The sequence below is a fragment of the Nematostella vectensis genome, chromosome 13, assembly GCF_932526225.1.
Source record: "Nematostella vectensis chromosome 13, jaNemVect1.1, whole genome shotgun sequence".
NCBI classification, from domain to species: Eukaryota; Metazoa; Cnidaria; class Anthozoa; order Actiniaria; family Edwardsiidae; genus Nematostella; species Nematostella vectensis.
In genome coordinates this window covers 9,245,037-9,261,277 of record NC_064046.1, presented here as the reverse complement: position 1 = coordinate 9,261,277, position 16,241 = coordinate 9,245,037, and the positions used below count along the sequence as shown (strand labels likewise).

General features: G+C 48.1%; 1 protein-coding gene across 4 annotated transcripts in view; it reads left to right on the top strand.

Annotated features, from left to right (window-relative positions):
- Positions 1-5,651: 5,651 nt before the first annotated feature.
- LOC5518589 overlaps positions 5,652-16,241 on the top strand; it is a 38,833-nt gene continuing 28,243 nt past the window's right edge. For 2 of the 4 annotated variants that reach the window (XM_048720640.1, XM_048720637.1), the window contains exons 1-2: positions 5,652-7,462; positions 8,625-9,568. In XM_048720640.1, coding sequence (XP_048576597.1) covers positions 5,854-7,462; positions 8,625-9,568 — 2,553 coding nt within the window. In that variant the 5' untranslated portion in view covers positions 5,652-5,853. The remainder of the gene's footprint in view (positions 7,463-8,624; positions 9,569-16,241) is intronic. The other 2 variants (XM_048720639.1, XM_048720638.1) reach the window with 1 other exon arrangement.

Sequence of the window (16,241 nt, the reverse complement as noted above, 5' to 3'; positions counted from 1 at the left end):
AATCTTATACGGTTCCAGTAAGACCGGAGGGGAAAGACGCTAATACAGCTTCGTAACCTCGACAAAGGAGGTTGCACTAAACCAAGACAGCTGTTCAATGAGAACGGGGGCGTTCGGCAGGACGTTGCAAAGCTAAAAAGCTTCAAGCTGGCGATGGGGTCTGTGGCAGAGATAGACGCGGTCATCCAGGAGAACACAGAACGAGTCCAAGAGCTGCAAGGGGTGGTAACCACAGATAGGGAAAAAGCTAGGCGAGCTTCTTCCTGGGCTAGTAGGCAGCATCGCGAACTTCGTGTTTAAGGCTGCAGGAGAAGCGTGAAATTCCTTGGCGAGAATGTGTGGCTGCTCATTCTAGCCGTAGCCGCGTTCTTGGTTCGTCGAATGCAAAGCAATCATCGGAAGAAGTAATACGCCGCGGCCACCGCGAGTGCCGGCAACCCCGCCTTGAGGGCGGTGTGGTCACTCTTTTCGCCCGGTCCGGGCGATGTCATGCTGCGCATACGTGAAGAGGGGGCGTGCACTTTCGCAGGGATCAGTCACGTGTTGCACCCTAGGATACCCACCGGCCATGTTATGAGCACCGACTGGCTTTGTCTCGGTGTTGATTGCGTTTGCGCCGAGCGTCATGGAGTCTGTGGCTTTCTGCAGTTTATTGTTGTAGCCCACGACGCTTTGCGTGTTTATCACCAGATCGCTCGGCATCAGCCACACTCGTTTTCTATGATCGCGTCTTCAAGCAGCTTCGCGAACTCCGCCTGCGCCTCCATGGCCGGTCCACCGTCCCCCGCGATAGAGGAACGGACGTTTACCTGCGCGCCAAGCACTGTGTAGACGAACGCCTCGACCGAGCGATCGAGTCTCCCTAGCCCTGCTTTTGTCAGCCCCTCACCTTTGGGAGGCGCAAAACAGCTATATTGCACACCCCCGTGGTCGTCGTTGCGTATGAAACCCACCTGCTTCCCACTGTTGTACGTCCCACCTTCGTCGCTAAACAGATTAAGGTGGCTCGGGTACTCGTCCGCCGCCGTGTCGTAGCCACGGATCACGTGCACGTTGCGATACCCCTCCCCCGGGTAGAACACAAACACATCCCCTAGCCCGTGGTTCCGCCCGTCTTTCCATCGGAAGTCCGGCTTACGCGGCAAACCGAACTCTATACATAGACGCTCGAAAGCGGCTTTCTTGTAGGGGTTACCTTTTTGCGTGAACGGGCTGTCGCCAGGCAGGGGGGCGCCGAGCTTGTAGAGTATCCTCCGCGTGGTAAAGTAGACGTGAAACCTTAGAAATCCCCTGATGATAGAGGGGAGCGTGGCGAAAGCGGGGTCGGTTAAGGACACCCCGCATCCGGCGGTTTCGCACCAGACAGCAAAGTTGAGTTGCTGTGGCCAGTACCCATAGGAAGGCTCCGATAGCCACCGGCGAGACTCCTTGGCGGGATTGTGCGTGACTACTGTCTCTTTGAATACGTCTCGGACCCTAGTCGTGAATTATTTGTCCTCAGCCACGTGTATCTCTAGCTGCGTGAGTAGTGGGGTGATGTCTGAGGCCGTGCTTTCCACTGGGGTCGCGGGCACGGCGTAGAGCAGCTTTTGCCCGAGGGTCAGAGACCTAGGGAAACCGGGTTTTGCGTGTTTGACTTGTTCGGCTATAGCGTGTATGATATGTTCAGCTATAGAGGCTCCCGCCGCAGTTGCCGCCTTTTTCGTCTCTTTCGCCCTTCGGGAAATCGCCTCCTCGTTCAGCATCCGCCAGCCCTCCCAATCCATGCTCAGTCCTATTAAACACGAAGAAGGCGGGCTGTGTCCAATACAACGGTGGTCCTACATATTGTGCTCACCAAATGCAAACAGACGCTCTACTTCGAGCGGCCGATAAGGCGCCCACGCTTCGTGGCGCTCCGGCACTGCTCGCTGTTTAACAGCTGGTATAACCTCGAGCGGGAGCATCAGATAACGACTATATCCGCCCTCCCGCCTATCGCTACTCTGCCAGCCGGGCACCACACGGCCGAGTCCATCGTGGAAACGATCAAACGCGCTAAAAGCAAGATTCTGACCGCGAAGCTGGATTCCCTCACCGGGAAGATCGCGCTTATGTCCAGTGCGTTGCGTTCCTGAATGCCGAGCTTTGCGCACTGTTTGGCCTAGAGGCTAAAGACAATCAGTTGGGGGAGTGGGGCCTCGCACTGCCCTTGGGGGAACCCCCACTTAAGGTGGCTTTGCCGAAAATAGAGGCCCTCTACATCTGCTGCGATATCGTAGATCGCACGCAATGCCTCTCCTTAGGCGGGCCTTCAAGCGTTCTCGCTTGCCTAGAAACCCGCGAGAGACCGCACGAGAAAGTCGTCTATGGACCCGACATCCCCGTTTGCGTCGCAGCAACTCCCTCTGAGTTCGTCTCGAGTATCCAAATATGGATAAGGGATAACTACGGTAGACGGGTGGACTTTAAGGGCAAGCCCGTTCGCCTTGTATAAGAGCTAACCTAGCTCCGACGTAACAAACATGGCAAACAGCGACGTTAGCGGTGGTGCCATATACCCCTCGCTTCCCAGTGTTTGCCCGCAAACGCACATGACGCAGGGCGTCGGCGGCGACGTGCAAAGCTTCCGACTCCAGAAAATATGTGACACTCAGGCGGTTCTAGACAACGAGATAACGCATCATCGACAGGTGCGGAAAAAGTATAAGCGCGCCTTTGCCGTTACCCATGGTGTGTCTGTGGCATCCGGCATCGCTGCAGGGGCGCTTTCCAGCGCCGGGGTAGGGGTCTCTTTGAGTGGGATAGGGGTTCTGATCGGCGGTCCGCTGGCAGGGGTCGCTGGGCTGGTCGGTGTCGTGGGCGTAGGCGCAGGGATAGTCTCTAGGGGTCTTACGAGCAAGGTCGCTAAACACGAAGACACGATGGTTTTAGCGGAGAGTAAGAAAACCTCGATCAGCGAGCTAGTCTCTAAGGCTCTACAAAACGGACACATCTCAGACGAAGAGTTCCAGTTAATATTTCGGGAACAGAAGAAATACTACGCGCTCAAGAACGCTATCAGAGCTCGACACGGCTTCGCATCGCGTGAGAAAAAAAGCAAGAAAGGGCCCTCCCTGGAGACACGCGGAAAGATGAAAAAGAGACTGCGAGAATTTCCCGAGGAGTTCGGGAGCGAGGTGTTCGAGTAAAGCTCATGTTGAAACACCACGCCAGCGGCTTTGAATTTACGGCCGAAAAACGGTCATTCCGCGCTCCGTAGGTTGGCGGTCCAACCCAATGCGCGGTATACTACAGTGCAGACGGGGGTCTAATTGCAATGTTCCCACATGTTACCGCCGCCGGAACGGCAAGCGCTGGTGGGGCCAACCACCCTGTTATCGCGCCGCCCGCTAGGTGCTCCGGGGGGCGAGGAGGAGGGACGCCAGGGTGAGCCTGCTGCATGCCGCCGCCGGAACGGCAAGCGCTGGGGGCTGGGGGGCGCGGCGGGGCGCGGGTTACCCCATATTTCTATGCGCGCTCGCAAGCCCCCTGCCCGACCTCGGCTCCGCCGACCCGGACCCCGCCCGATTCGCGCTAGGCGCTGGCAATTGCCGCGCGAAGCGCCTTTTGTGCGAAGCGCACCCCCCCGTGGGGGGCACGGCGGGGCGCGGCGCGGGTCCCTCTCGTTTCTTCTCTACCAGAACCCCGCCCGACGTAGATTAACAATTGGCAATTGTTTATCTACCAGAACCCCGCCCGACGTAGATAAACAATTGGCAATTGTTTATCTACGCGAAGCGTTTCTATGAACGGCCAAAGTCCCCCCCTGAAGGACTTATTGCTCTTAATAAAGGGTGCTACGGAAATCAGACCTCTAAGACAAATTCCTAAAGGAATTCTTATCAAACGTCCAATACAAACTTTCCAGCGATTTTCACGCCTTTTCGAGATATATAGAATATAATTACATGCTTGCTTTGCGGCTTGGAGACGGTAAAACCATGCAAGTCCGTAATCGTTCAATAATTTTAAAACCAGGTGGCAATATGAGTTCAGAGTTCACACAGATTAAGAAAAATAACAGTTTTAGGTATGCTGTGAGTCTCGGCTTTTAACTTTGCTTATGACTGGATGTACCAAAAATGTAAAATTTAGTGAGTTAGAAGTTTTCTCATGTGATTCATTCTCTTCAAAATATAGCCAAAATATGATTCCTTAAAGACTTCGTAGGAAGTTAATTTGCTTTCATGGAATAAGTTGACCCTTATACTTTATTGTCATGATATTTTTTTGTTTAAAAAGTATAACATGCGAGCATAGTATCTAATGTTATAAATGTAATAACTAGAAGTATCTTCAAGATAAAGAAGTGCTCGGAGATTGGATTGTGAGATCACGGGCTCTAGGATAATTTGACTCCAAAGTATTGTTTAATGCCTTGTTAGTGTTTAATAAACTACGCATTTCTTTCCTCTACTGATTGTGTTTGAATTGTTTTGGCTCCTCCAGAGAGCTGTCCCTATGCGTTTGTTACGACAAACGAGTCGACCACCAGCGGTACGTTTTTTCCCATCCCCGCTTCCCAATTATTTTATTATATAGCGTATCGTTGAAAAGGGTAAAATACATTCCTTGCTACAGCTTTTGCAATCCATGCCTTCTTCAATTTGGAAATTCAGAGCCAGTTTTTTTAGCATTAAAGCTGGATCGGTCGCCATTACAACGGGTACATTACTTCTGTAAGAGTATAAAAAAATTTGTTGTACGAATACATGAATTTATTGTTTTAGCCAGACAAAAAAACTACCACAACAAAATTATTTTTGTAGTTGTTTGCAAGATCATTCAATTTCGATGAATTGAGAGCAGCTCTTTTCAGTAGCACTTTCAGTCTTTTTCTCAACTTTTTTTTTCTTAAAGATTGCATTAGTTTCATTCTGCATTAGTTTCAGTTCTGTCAGAAGTTTTCTGACAGAACTCCTGTAGTAACTTTGCATGCAAGTATTTATTTGAGCATCTTGAACATAACAATTAGGCAGACAAACACATGAGTCTGAGGTCACAGCAGCTTTCAAAGTTGTGATTTCACTGGTGTCAATAATTGGCAATTTGTAATGAGGTTCACTGGCCCTTTGTAACAAATCTTCACCCATCTTGGGCTCCCGCCATGTTAGGCATTGGGTCAGCTAATTTTCAGATTATATAGATTGTATAGCATTGAACAGCATTTGTATAGCATTGTATTATTTTGTAGGCGTTTTCTTTACCCAAAGCCATACATACAGCCCCCTCCCCCACCATACAAACATTTACCCCACAGCACAAAACCCAACTACAAACGACCACACCCTATGACCCACCCTACCTACACACAAACCAACACCCCCTACAACACTCACACACACCTTCTCTCCCCCCCCCTCACCACCACAAACAGCACACAACACAATCACAATACAATAACAATACCCCTACACCACACATAACAGCCCTCTACCAACCATCCCCCCCCCCCAATACACACACAACTCGCCTACTTCATACGCGCCGCAACTCTCACTACGTCACGCCACCCCCTCCTCCCCCACCATACATATACATTTTATAATAACACAATCTTGTAACATCGTAATCTGATCACAACCGGTACTCAATATTTATATTTCTGAGAAAAGACAACGAGCTATACCGAAATAATTTCCCGAATAGATCAAGCAGTAAGTGTGTCGACTCGATTTCTTGTATTGTATCTTGTGTATAGCAAAATTCAATAGGAGGTATATGAATTTCAAGTGAGATTTATCGCATCGTTCAACATCTTTCATTGCGTGACGTATTCAGCTGAGTGTATTCGGGGTCACGGCGTTGTGTTTCCTTGACTGATCCACGTCTATGTCTAACGGAGCTGAGGAAAAGATGGCGGTTCCTTCCTCCAACTTTGACAACTTCTTGCAGGCGATATCAAGCAAGATGGACTGGCAAAGCTTTAAGCAAGAGACGAAGAAGCGATTCGGAGACAAGTATACATTATCATCGCAAAGTGATATGTACCCGGTGTTGAAGAAACTCGAGAATCACGGCCAAATTGATGGAAGCGACTTCACGTTGTTGGATTGTTATGCCGAGAAGTCTGCGAACCGCGAAGAACTGAAAAACGAACTTGCCGAGTACAAAGCCAAATCCTATCATCCGAAGTCACAGCAAATTGTTGGACGGGAAAAAGATCTCGATGGCCTCAATAAGCTTCTAGGTAATAGATTTATCAAGGCAGTGAATTTATTTGGCGCTTCCGGGGTTGGAAAGACAACACTAGCTCAAGTCGTCGCTAAGGGTTTCTGCCAAACTAACGGCTTTCGACATCTTTGTGTGGATTTGAGAGACATCACGGACATCTCGAATGTACACTTCCAGTTGTTGCAAGCGTTTGGTTTGACTTGTTGGGATAAAGATATACAAAGGCTGTATTCTCATCTAAATGCTTCGAAGGATAATGAGTCAAGAAAGTCAACATTCCTTTTACTTGATAATGTTGAACAACTTCTCACAAAAGCGAGATCTGATTTTATTGCCATGCTCTCATCTTTAATGGCGTCCAGCATTTCGTCATCTGGCGAGTTTAAAATCCTAATAACGTCGCGCGAAGAGGTCAAAGAATTATCTCTCAAGATGAAGGGATTTTCAGAGAAGATGGTCGAAAAATGGGATGTTGGCTTTTCTAAGAGATTTATCGTCGGTCAAAGCAAAATGTCCGAAGCCAAAGCCAATGAAGAGAATGATGTGCTTGGAGAAATAGCAAAATTATGCGAAAACAATACGTATCTTCTGCAAGGGTTTGCACAAATTATCAGAGAGGGTACAGAACCACAAGAGATTCTTCAACAGATAAAAATGCAACTTGCAAATGCCGATGTTCCTGAACAATTCGCTTGCATCAACAAGGTGTTTGAATCCCTGCCAAATAGTAACGTAAAAAACTTTGCCATCAAAATATCCCTATTCCGAAGATCTTTTACAGGATCGATGGCCCAGAGACTAACCGATTCACCTACTCTTATTGATGCCTGCTTTGACCTCGAGATCCTTGCTCGCCATAAGATACTCAACGTTGTCGACCCGGAAGACAAGTCCGGGGAGCGGGCCTATGACATTCACAGTATTTTCCACGAGTTTGTAGACAATTATCTCTGCCATAAACCTGAATTTGCTTCTATTTACAAGGCGGGGCAGGAAACATTTTTCCGACTATTCACGCAGAAGCTTGAAAAGTTGTCCAAACTATTAGAGACTGAATTTGTTGAGGCATACAACCAGCTTGAAGGTGACCGCCCGAATTTTGAGTTTTCCTTAGAAATTGCCAGCCAAAAGGATGATAAATGGTTCCTTCTGTACTCGGATGAGTACTACACTTCGGCGTACCTTTCAACTTTGTTTGAGTGTTTGAAGGACGTTAAACAGAGGAAGAAACTGTACGAAGGATGGTCAAAGACGGCGGAGTCAGAAGGTGAGCTCAACTTTTGCAGCTATGGCCCTCGGCTATCTAAAACTACCTTCAGTTTATTCAAATCCACCTGTTTCTAGTTATAAAGCTCTAGCTGAGGGAGTGCATATTGGATACCCTAAGGTGGGAGGGGGAGTGAAACTTCCATTAAGGGGGGCATATTTATGAGTTTTTTTTTCAGCTCTATTTTAATAAATGATAAGAGTGTTCAAAAAAGTCGAACAAATGACACTAAACTAGTAGAGCCATGGAACACTCAAACAACGAATCTCCCATCTCTTATGCTAAGATATACAAAACCTATAAAGTTTATCCAAACTCTTACAAATAGAATCACACAAACACATGCCTTTAACTAAGAGGGAAGTGGGGTTGTACAGCATTTTAACACTCCTCCCCCATAAGATAATAGTATCCACTTTAGAGACTGGATTAGACAGAATTCAACAAAAGAAATGCTTTCCCAGTTTGAGGTCACATTGCAAACAAAACTACTAAGATTTTTTAGAGATATGGAATTTGGGATTTATTTAAGAATGGATAAGGGGCTCTGAAATTTAAAGGTGTCCAGAATCAAAGGCCTTCCCATTAGGGTAGACATAGAATGTTTGAATGGTTACAGGTCATTGACTACCCTGTTGTTGTAGGTCATTAGCAGACCTTTGAGGATGTTTTTTGTCATAAGCTGCCCGTTGTGAATGTTTGTACGTCATTGGCTGCCTTTTTTGGATGATTGTTTGTCATTGGCTGCCCTTAGTAGATGGTTGTATTTCATTGGCTTTTTTTGGGTGTTTTTTGTCATTGGCTGCCCTTTGTGGATGGTTGTTTGTCATTGGCTGCCCTATTTTGGATGGTTGTTTGTCATTGGCTGCACTTTATGAATTGTTGTTTGTCACTGGCTGCCCTTTGTGGATGGTTTTATATCACATTGACTACCGTTTGTGAATGGTTTTATGTCCTTGGTTGACCTTTTAGGATGGTTGTTTTCCATTTGCTGCCCTTTGTGGATGGTTGTATATAATTGGCTGCAGGTTGTGAATGGTTGTAGTTTATTGACTTTCCTTTGTGGATGGTTGTTTTATATTAACTGTCCTTTGTAAATGGTTGTTAGTCTTTTGCGTATTCCATTTGTATGTCTTTGATTGCCTTTTGTAAATGGTTGTAGGTCATTGGCTGTCCGGTGCACAGATGCGATGCTGGGAATCTCTCCAAGAGGCAGACCTGTTCGGGCCTGAAGAAGCCATGAAAGTGTTGGACAAAGCAAAGAAAAACTTGCAAAAGGCACACAATAGCACTCCTTACAAAAACTACATGGCAATAGAAGGGTTGTATCATCACTGCATAGGAAGAACAAAGTGGCTACTCGCCGAAAAGACGCAAGGGAAACAGAAAGAAGGTATTGCAGGAGAGAGCCTCTTAGAGCTTGAATACTCTCTTGAAATTAGGCGAAAGCAACTTGGAGAGCACACGCAGACATCACGGACACTGAACTTGATGGGGAACGCTTTGATGGCCTTGAATAAGCCAGAAGAAGCCTTGAAAAGATACCAAGAGGCCATGAACATGAAGACTCGGCTTATAGGTAGCGAAGAACACTGCGAAATGCCCACGTTTTACAACCAAATGGCAGCTGTGCATGAAAGGCTATCGGAAAAGACCCAGGAAGGCAAGGAACACCATCTCACTATCGCAAAAGAGTGGATGGAGAAAGCAATAAAATTGCAAAAAGAACTCGGCGTTGGCGAAACAGAGCACACTGCAACTTTTCAAAGAAACCTGGCTAACGTTCTGCTTGCTCTAAAAGAGTACGACCTTGCTTTGGAGGTTGCCCAGGAATCGTATAGACTCAGAAAAGAGAGACTGGGAACTCACCCAGAGACGGCAAGAATTTTGTACATGATTGGAGTCATCCACGAATGGCGAAAAGATCCAAAGTCCGCGTCAGAAGCGTATGAAAAGGCATTCGTGGTGGAAGAGGCGTTACCTAGCAACAACCACAGTGTGGTGAGAAGTATGATCAGGGAAAGACTCCTTAAAACATGCGAGAAAATATCAGACACTGACAGACTGAATAAATACCAACAAAAGATACGAGATATTGATAATGAGGTAAGTAGCTCTTTATTCCGTTATGAATTACAACGTATCTGAACATTCACAAGTATCCAAAAAGTAATTGGGCTACCCTTATGAAAAAAACAGCACCAAGTTAATTAGTTAATTAGAGGTTCAAGAAGAACTAGAATGCCTTTTTTTATCTAATTCTCTTTTGCTTCATAGTTTATACAAATAGCACGTCTCTTGCGAACCGGAAGTGAACTTATAGCCTCTGTAGGGGGAGAGCACCCCCATGCTCCTCAAATCTAATCAATTTTACCCATGACAAAAATTGATAACTACAGACATATCACTTGGGTAATTTGTATTTTACACAAAATAACTTGGTTTTGGTGGAGATATGTATCCGACGAACCACTTGCGCACAGGCTCGCATTTCAAACCCTTTTTGAAATCTATTCGACTATTCGGACCAAACTTGGCAAAATCAGCTGAATCGTAGTGTTGGATCGTCCGTAGAAAGCTACTAAAAGTTTGAACTGTCTAAAAAAAAAAAACAGATTCTTTTGGTGATAAGAGGGACCATAGTAAGTTTAGCCTTATGTATGATCTAGTTTTCTTAAGGTTTTCACAATGTCAAAACATATGTTTGCCGTTAAAGATATTTATAATATGGCTACGATAGTACGCGCGCTCCGACACAGGTTGTTGATTTACTGTAGTGCGTGCGAGCGTTTGTATCTCTTGTCTTTTTTTTTTTTTGGCGCCCGGGTATTCCTGGCGCTTTCTCATTGGTGAGCGGTCATACTTAGTAGGTATGTCGTGTCACGGAAGCCATTTCGCAGTCGAGACGGCCGTTAGACCGCTAACCAATGAGAGCGCGCCAGAAATACCGAGCCCCGAAAAGCATACGAGATACAAACGCTACTGTACAGCATCTAGCCGGGTTTTCTTGTTTGGTGGTTTATCAACGAGAGCAGAAACTCACCATCAATTTTCTAACCAAGAGATTTACAAGTAATTTGTAATTGGTGTATTTCACCCAGCACCGAGCAGGGATGGATATATTTATGTTTAAAATCGGCACAATCATGCTAGATATCGTTTGAAATTTTTCCAAATGAAAGATGACATGAAAATCCATGACAAACATTTTTTTTTTCCAAGAGAAGAAGCCCTTTAGGGCCGGGAATATATCGTATGTCGTCTATGCATATCTAGAAAAGCTGCACTTATTTCCTCCCCTCAATGAAAACCATATTGTGGCAAGAGGCACTTAAAATAACATCTCGATATCACATATTTTCTGAGACCTTTGTTGGTAAGAATAGCCCGTCAATAAGGGAAGGGTCATTATTTAACGGGGTGGAGGTCGGCTATGTTTCGGGGGAGGGTTGCTATTTTTTAGCATTGACTTGGGGGAGGGCCTCAGTCTTTGATACAGGGTTTAGGGGAGGGCCTTGGTTTTTAAACAGGTATTCTGATGAATTTCCAAACCTCCTAAAAGTCTGGTATTTCAACATTTTTCTTTTTCTGGAGAGAACCGCAGACCTACAAAATAAATAGATGAATGCGATGCGCCTTCTGCTTGCACTTTCATGACTTTCGTTTGGCTGAAGTTGAAAATTATTATCCCCTAAAGTGAGACCTCTATTATTTTATTTTTTTGCAGTTTTGGTTTTATTATTTTTCATCGATGAATTTACGAATTTCGATTCATGTCAAATCCCCCCATACTAAATTGTCAGATTTTCAGATTGTTGGTGTGAAAACATATTTAGATGTGATATCAGTTGGGAAGAAACTAATGATGCTGATGAAACTAATGATAAACTTTTCTACTGGCTTGGTGCGCCGCCCCTTTATGGGTATGTCTAAGTCGGTGCTAACCCCCGCCCAGCCCCGCAAATCCCCTACCCCCCCCCCCCCCACACACACACACACAAAAGTTTGAGTTCTTTTGCGTTCTGGGGGAGGTTCTTAATTTTTGGTCGCCTTTTAGGGGGGGGGGTTCACCATTTTTGTGCTTTAGATTGGGGGAGGGTTGCAATTACTGAACCAGAAAAAGCAGACCTCCCCCTCTCCTCCCAGATAAATAATGACCTTCCTCTAAGGACCTTTTTAAACCGGTTCCACTGTATGGATATGGAGTGGAATAGCATTTTTTCTATTTTAATATGGCAAGAGGCACTAAAAAAACTCGATTTCCCCTATTTTCGCCTAATTACCTCTATTGGTAAGGATATAGCTCTTTAATAAGGACAGATTCGTTGGTCTCAACTACTCAACGTTTCCCTGTTAAACCGGTTCCACTGTATTAATGGCAGCCTAGTCCCAGGCTTTCTTATCGGGTTTCCTGTGGTTGGGTTTCCTGTTACTTCACGGTTTATCTCTGAGCACAGGAAACCCGATAAGAACGCCTGGGACTAGGCTGTATTAATGGTTATTTTTCGTATCAAGTTAAGATGGCCCTATTAAGAAGATATTTTATTGAACTAGCTTACTAGCGGCAGCTGCTAGAACATCGACTGGTGTGCGGATGTAGGTGCGATACGCGCCACTGGTCCAGCGACCGTTTGTCTGGATCAGGTGGTCTGACAGGCCGTTACGCGTTGCTACTGTGGCGTCACCTATCCGAAAACTATAGCTAGAATAGTTGCCGGGCACCCCCTCTTTTTCGCAGCCAGCTCGTCAGCTTCTGGCGAGATAAGAGTAGACGAAAATCGGGACAGGCGGAGCGCCGCTACGGCCTAATACCCTAAGACATGCTTCCACTGCGCACAGTGGGGGCTTTGCTCTTTCGATATAGACATGGGTACCTTTCCTAAAGGGGTCAGTTTTGGACGCTTTTACGTGAATACTAAGCAAGGTGGGGTTGGGCATGGAGTCAACGGAAATTTTCGGTACACTCAAATGGAGACCAGGTGAAAAGCTGCTGCTGTTATCGACCGTGGACTTTGAGGCGCGCAAAAAGCCGAAGTAGGCCAGGCAGCAGGCGGCCCAGAACATCGCGCTGTCGAACCGTGAAAGGTCCAAATGTTTGTAAATCGAAATCGTGACCTCATCTGTGATGGGAAGGCTCGATGAACGTACTCTACCTTGAGCGAGCTTGATATTGTGTAAGACCCTGGCATAGTGTCCATTCGTCCACGGGGCAAGGGGAACCCGACCCGGGGAGGATTTTTCCAAACTGCGTGCAAAATTCTATGAACCGTTTTTGGCCCGAGGCGTAGGCCTTCCGCGTGGACCAAGCTAGGCCCTGTACCAGCAGCTCCCGGCATCTAGCGTCTAAGAGGACTTAGTCAGCTCTAACAAGACTGCTTGGGGGATTGGGTTCGGTGATGGAGCCGCCCAAGGCGCGAGCTTAAAGAAGACTTGCAATGAAAACGAGACAACGCGTCAGCGACGGAGTTCTCCACGCCGGGTACGTGAGCCGAGGAAAAGGTAAACCCATGCCTGGCCGCGACTAGCAGTAGGCTGCGTAGCAAATACATAATGCTTGGGACGCGCGAGGTACGCGAGGTCAAGATATAGACAACTGCTTCATTGTCTGTTCTGAAGAGGACGTGCTGTTTCCGCCAGTAGTGCCCCACACATGCGCTGCGACGACTACGGGGAAGAGCTCCTTGTACGCGATCGATTCGGGATGTTGTTGATTTGTCCATATGCCGTTAAACCAAAGGTCACGATAGAGGGCCCCGTAGCCTACAGCGCCTGCCGCCTCGGATGTTACCACCACAGAGTCGCGGCCATTCCCGGGAAAAACCAAAATGATACGCCGTTCCAGGAAACTATAAAATCCCTCCACCATTAAAGGTCATGGCGAAGCTCGGAGCCAATGCGTATGGGATGCTGGCGGTGACTAAAGCAGTGCAGCTAAACAATCATGCGCCGTAAAAAGTGCGGCCGGGCCTTCGCTGCATGGTGGAGATGGCCTATGAGGGACTCCAGTTCGTGTCTGGTGCACCATTTGAGAGTCGCCCATTGTTCAAGGAGGCCACGGACGGTGGCGAGCTTTTCCTCCGGAAGCCGGACGATCTTGCTTACCGTATCGATTTCGATTCCCAGGACCGTGAGAGAGGTTGAAGGGCCCTCGCACTTCCCAGGGTGCAGTCGGACACCGAGGAGGGCTGGTTATGATAAGGTCGTCGAGAAAATGCACGAAGACCAAAAGGAGGGCGAGGTCTACGTAGTAGACCACTTCATTTCGAGCAAATGCTGATTTATTGGACGGAAATGTTCCTGTAGGCGGTAAGACAACGAATTTTGCTAGCAGCGCCCCCGTGCCCCACTGGTCCGCACATCATCCACACTAATATAGTGAATTGAATAGCGGTCGCCATCGATTCCATCGTTAACGCTGGCTCCCTCTGGGAATGAGAGATCAACGTTGAGGCGCCATTTGCCAGGCTGACCCCGTTTGGGGATGACTCCGAATTTGTTAACGTGGAGGTCTGCAAAAGGCGATGTGGTGAAGGGACCGGCAACCCTACCCAGATTCACTTTGTTCGCCAAGTATTAGTCGATTAAGACGGGCAATTCGTACGCAGACTTCTTGTTGTAGGGGTAGGGACCCGTTGAAACCCACCCGAAACCCTAGATACAAACCGTTGATCACGAGAGAGACAATTTTTCTGTCGGGATGATTCCGCAGTTTTTCGGGAGGGGCGAGACACCTGACACCGGAAGCAGCGTAGCTGTAAGAGATGTAGAAGCCCGTCATGAGAGGGAAGGATACACCCATTATAGTGTAGCGCGAGCGGCGTTACCATGTGTCTAGACCCCGGAAGTTGGGCAGGGAGTCAATAGAGCGACGAGGGGATGTAGTGGGCGAACTGTGTCAGCATTCCAGGCAACGCAATACAAAGAAACGCAGTTAGGGTTGAGGGGCAAACGCAACGTAACGCAATTAGGGTGAAGGCGAGCCTCATCGGCCTACTTAGCAAAGCAGCTAGGGGTGAGGGCATACCTTTCTGCATTTCCGGCAACGCAACGAAAAGATCTGGAGCGGGGCAACGCCACGCAGCGCTAAAAGGGGTGCGGGCAAACGCTGCGCAATAGGGCTGAGGGCGAAACCTCATCAGCCTTTGGCAGCGCAAGTGCTCAGGGCAACACCTCGTCAGCCTCTAGGCGGCGTAATTAGGGCTGAGGGCAACACCTCATCAGCCTCTAGGCGGCGTAATTAGGGCTGAGGGCAACACCTCATCGGCCTCTAGGCGGCGTAATTAGGGCTGCGGGCAACACCTCATCGGCCTCTAGGCGGCGTAATTAGGGCTGACGGCAACATCTCATCAGCCTCTAGGCGGCGTAATTAGGGCTGAGGGCAACACCTCATCGGCCTCTAGGCGGCGTAATTAGGGCTGCGGGCAACACCTCATCGGCCTCTAGGCAGCGTAATTAGGGCTGACGGCAACACCTCATCAGCCTCTAGGCGGCGCAATTAGGGCTGAGGGCAACACCTCATCAGCCTCTAGGCGGCGTAATTAGGGCAGAGGGCAACACCTCATCGGCCTCTCAAGCAACACAATTAAGGCTGAGGGGAAAAATCACATCCTTGGTACCGGAGCTGTTTATTACAAGATACAACGAGTATAGCCATAACAAACCCCGGTGTATGGCTACCGGTTGGGAATGGAAACAAGACAAAAAAAAAACAGTGAAGGCGTGTGAAAAGTAGATCAAGTGAACCTGACGCCGCTACCTAGGTATAAAAGACCCCCGGCCCCTGGGCCCTGGCAATAACTAGTGGCGTTTAAGTGCTTGGGTGCGGCTGGTGCAAGAGAGCGATGCCTGGCATGGGGAGCATATCCGCGATTGCGCTCTTGGTGGTTGCCGCGGCAGCCATAACAAATATGGACGTAACGGCAATAGTCAGGGTCAGGAGCAACGCACTTGCCCATGTTCCGCGAGATGCAGTACACGGCATTTGGGGACCTAGTCTGCGAAGATGCGTGATGGGCGGAGCCGGCGGTGTGGAAGTTAAACAACTGGGTGTTGATGGTGGACCAGTCCTCCAAGTGCACGGCGGCTGCATGCTTGTGGAAAGCCACGTCATAGTCGCCGGAAACTGGCGGTACATGCGCAAGATTAAGAGCAAGTACTGATGAGGTCCCTCCCCCTCTGGGGGTGGTAGCGTGTGACCACCGCTGTGTAGATTGCAAAGGCCTCCACCCAGGAAACAATATCATCTATGGATTTGTTTGGCTTCCTCTCCTGAAGGTTTGTGAAAATTTGCCGACCGTCGAGCATGACCTGGCCTTAGAAGCTGGGGATTGTTTCGCTGGCAAAAGATCCTGGAGGTCTATGAGGTTACCCTAAACTATACGTGTTTCTAGTTTGGCCGGAACAGGCGAGTAACCGGTCCCGACCACGAAAGACTGGTGTAGAATCGCTTGCGGGTGGTAATAGGGGCCAAAAGTGAGTTAGAAGTGCTCATGGCGGCGGGAAGATGGGCAGTCGGCGTAGGGGCGGACCATAACAAGGTTTTAGGCCAAGCGCTAACTGGGAAAGTGGAGAGAAAGTCCGGACTGCCAGTCAAGGGAAATGTGGACCTACAAAGGTTCGCTGCCGGTGTCCCTGCCGACAGCTGGTTCGCTGCAATGGTGAAGGGTGACTCCCGAAGATGTCACCTGGGTGAAAATCGGCTACCCAAGATGAATGGCGGTTTGCCCCTGGTGATTTTCCTGGCTTTTGCCGCCGATTGCCCTCTGAATTTCTGCCTTCG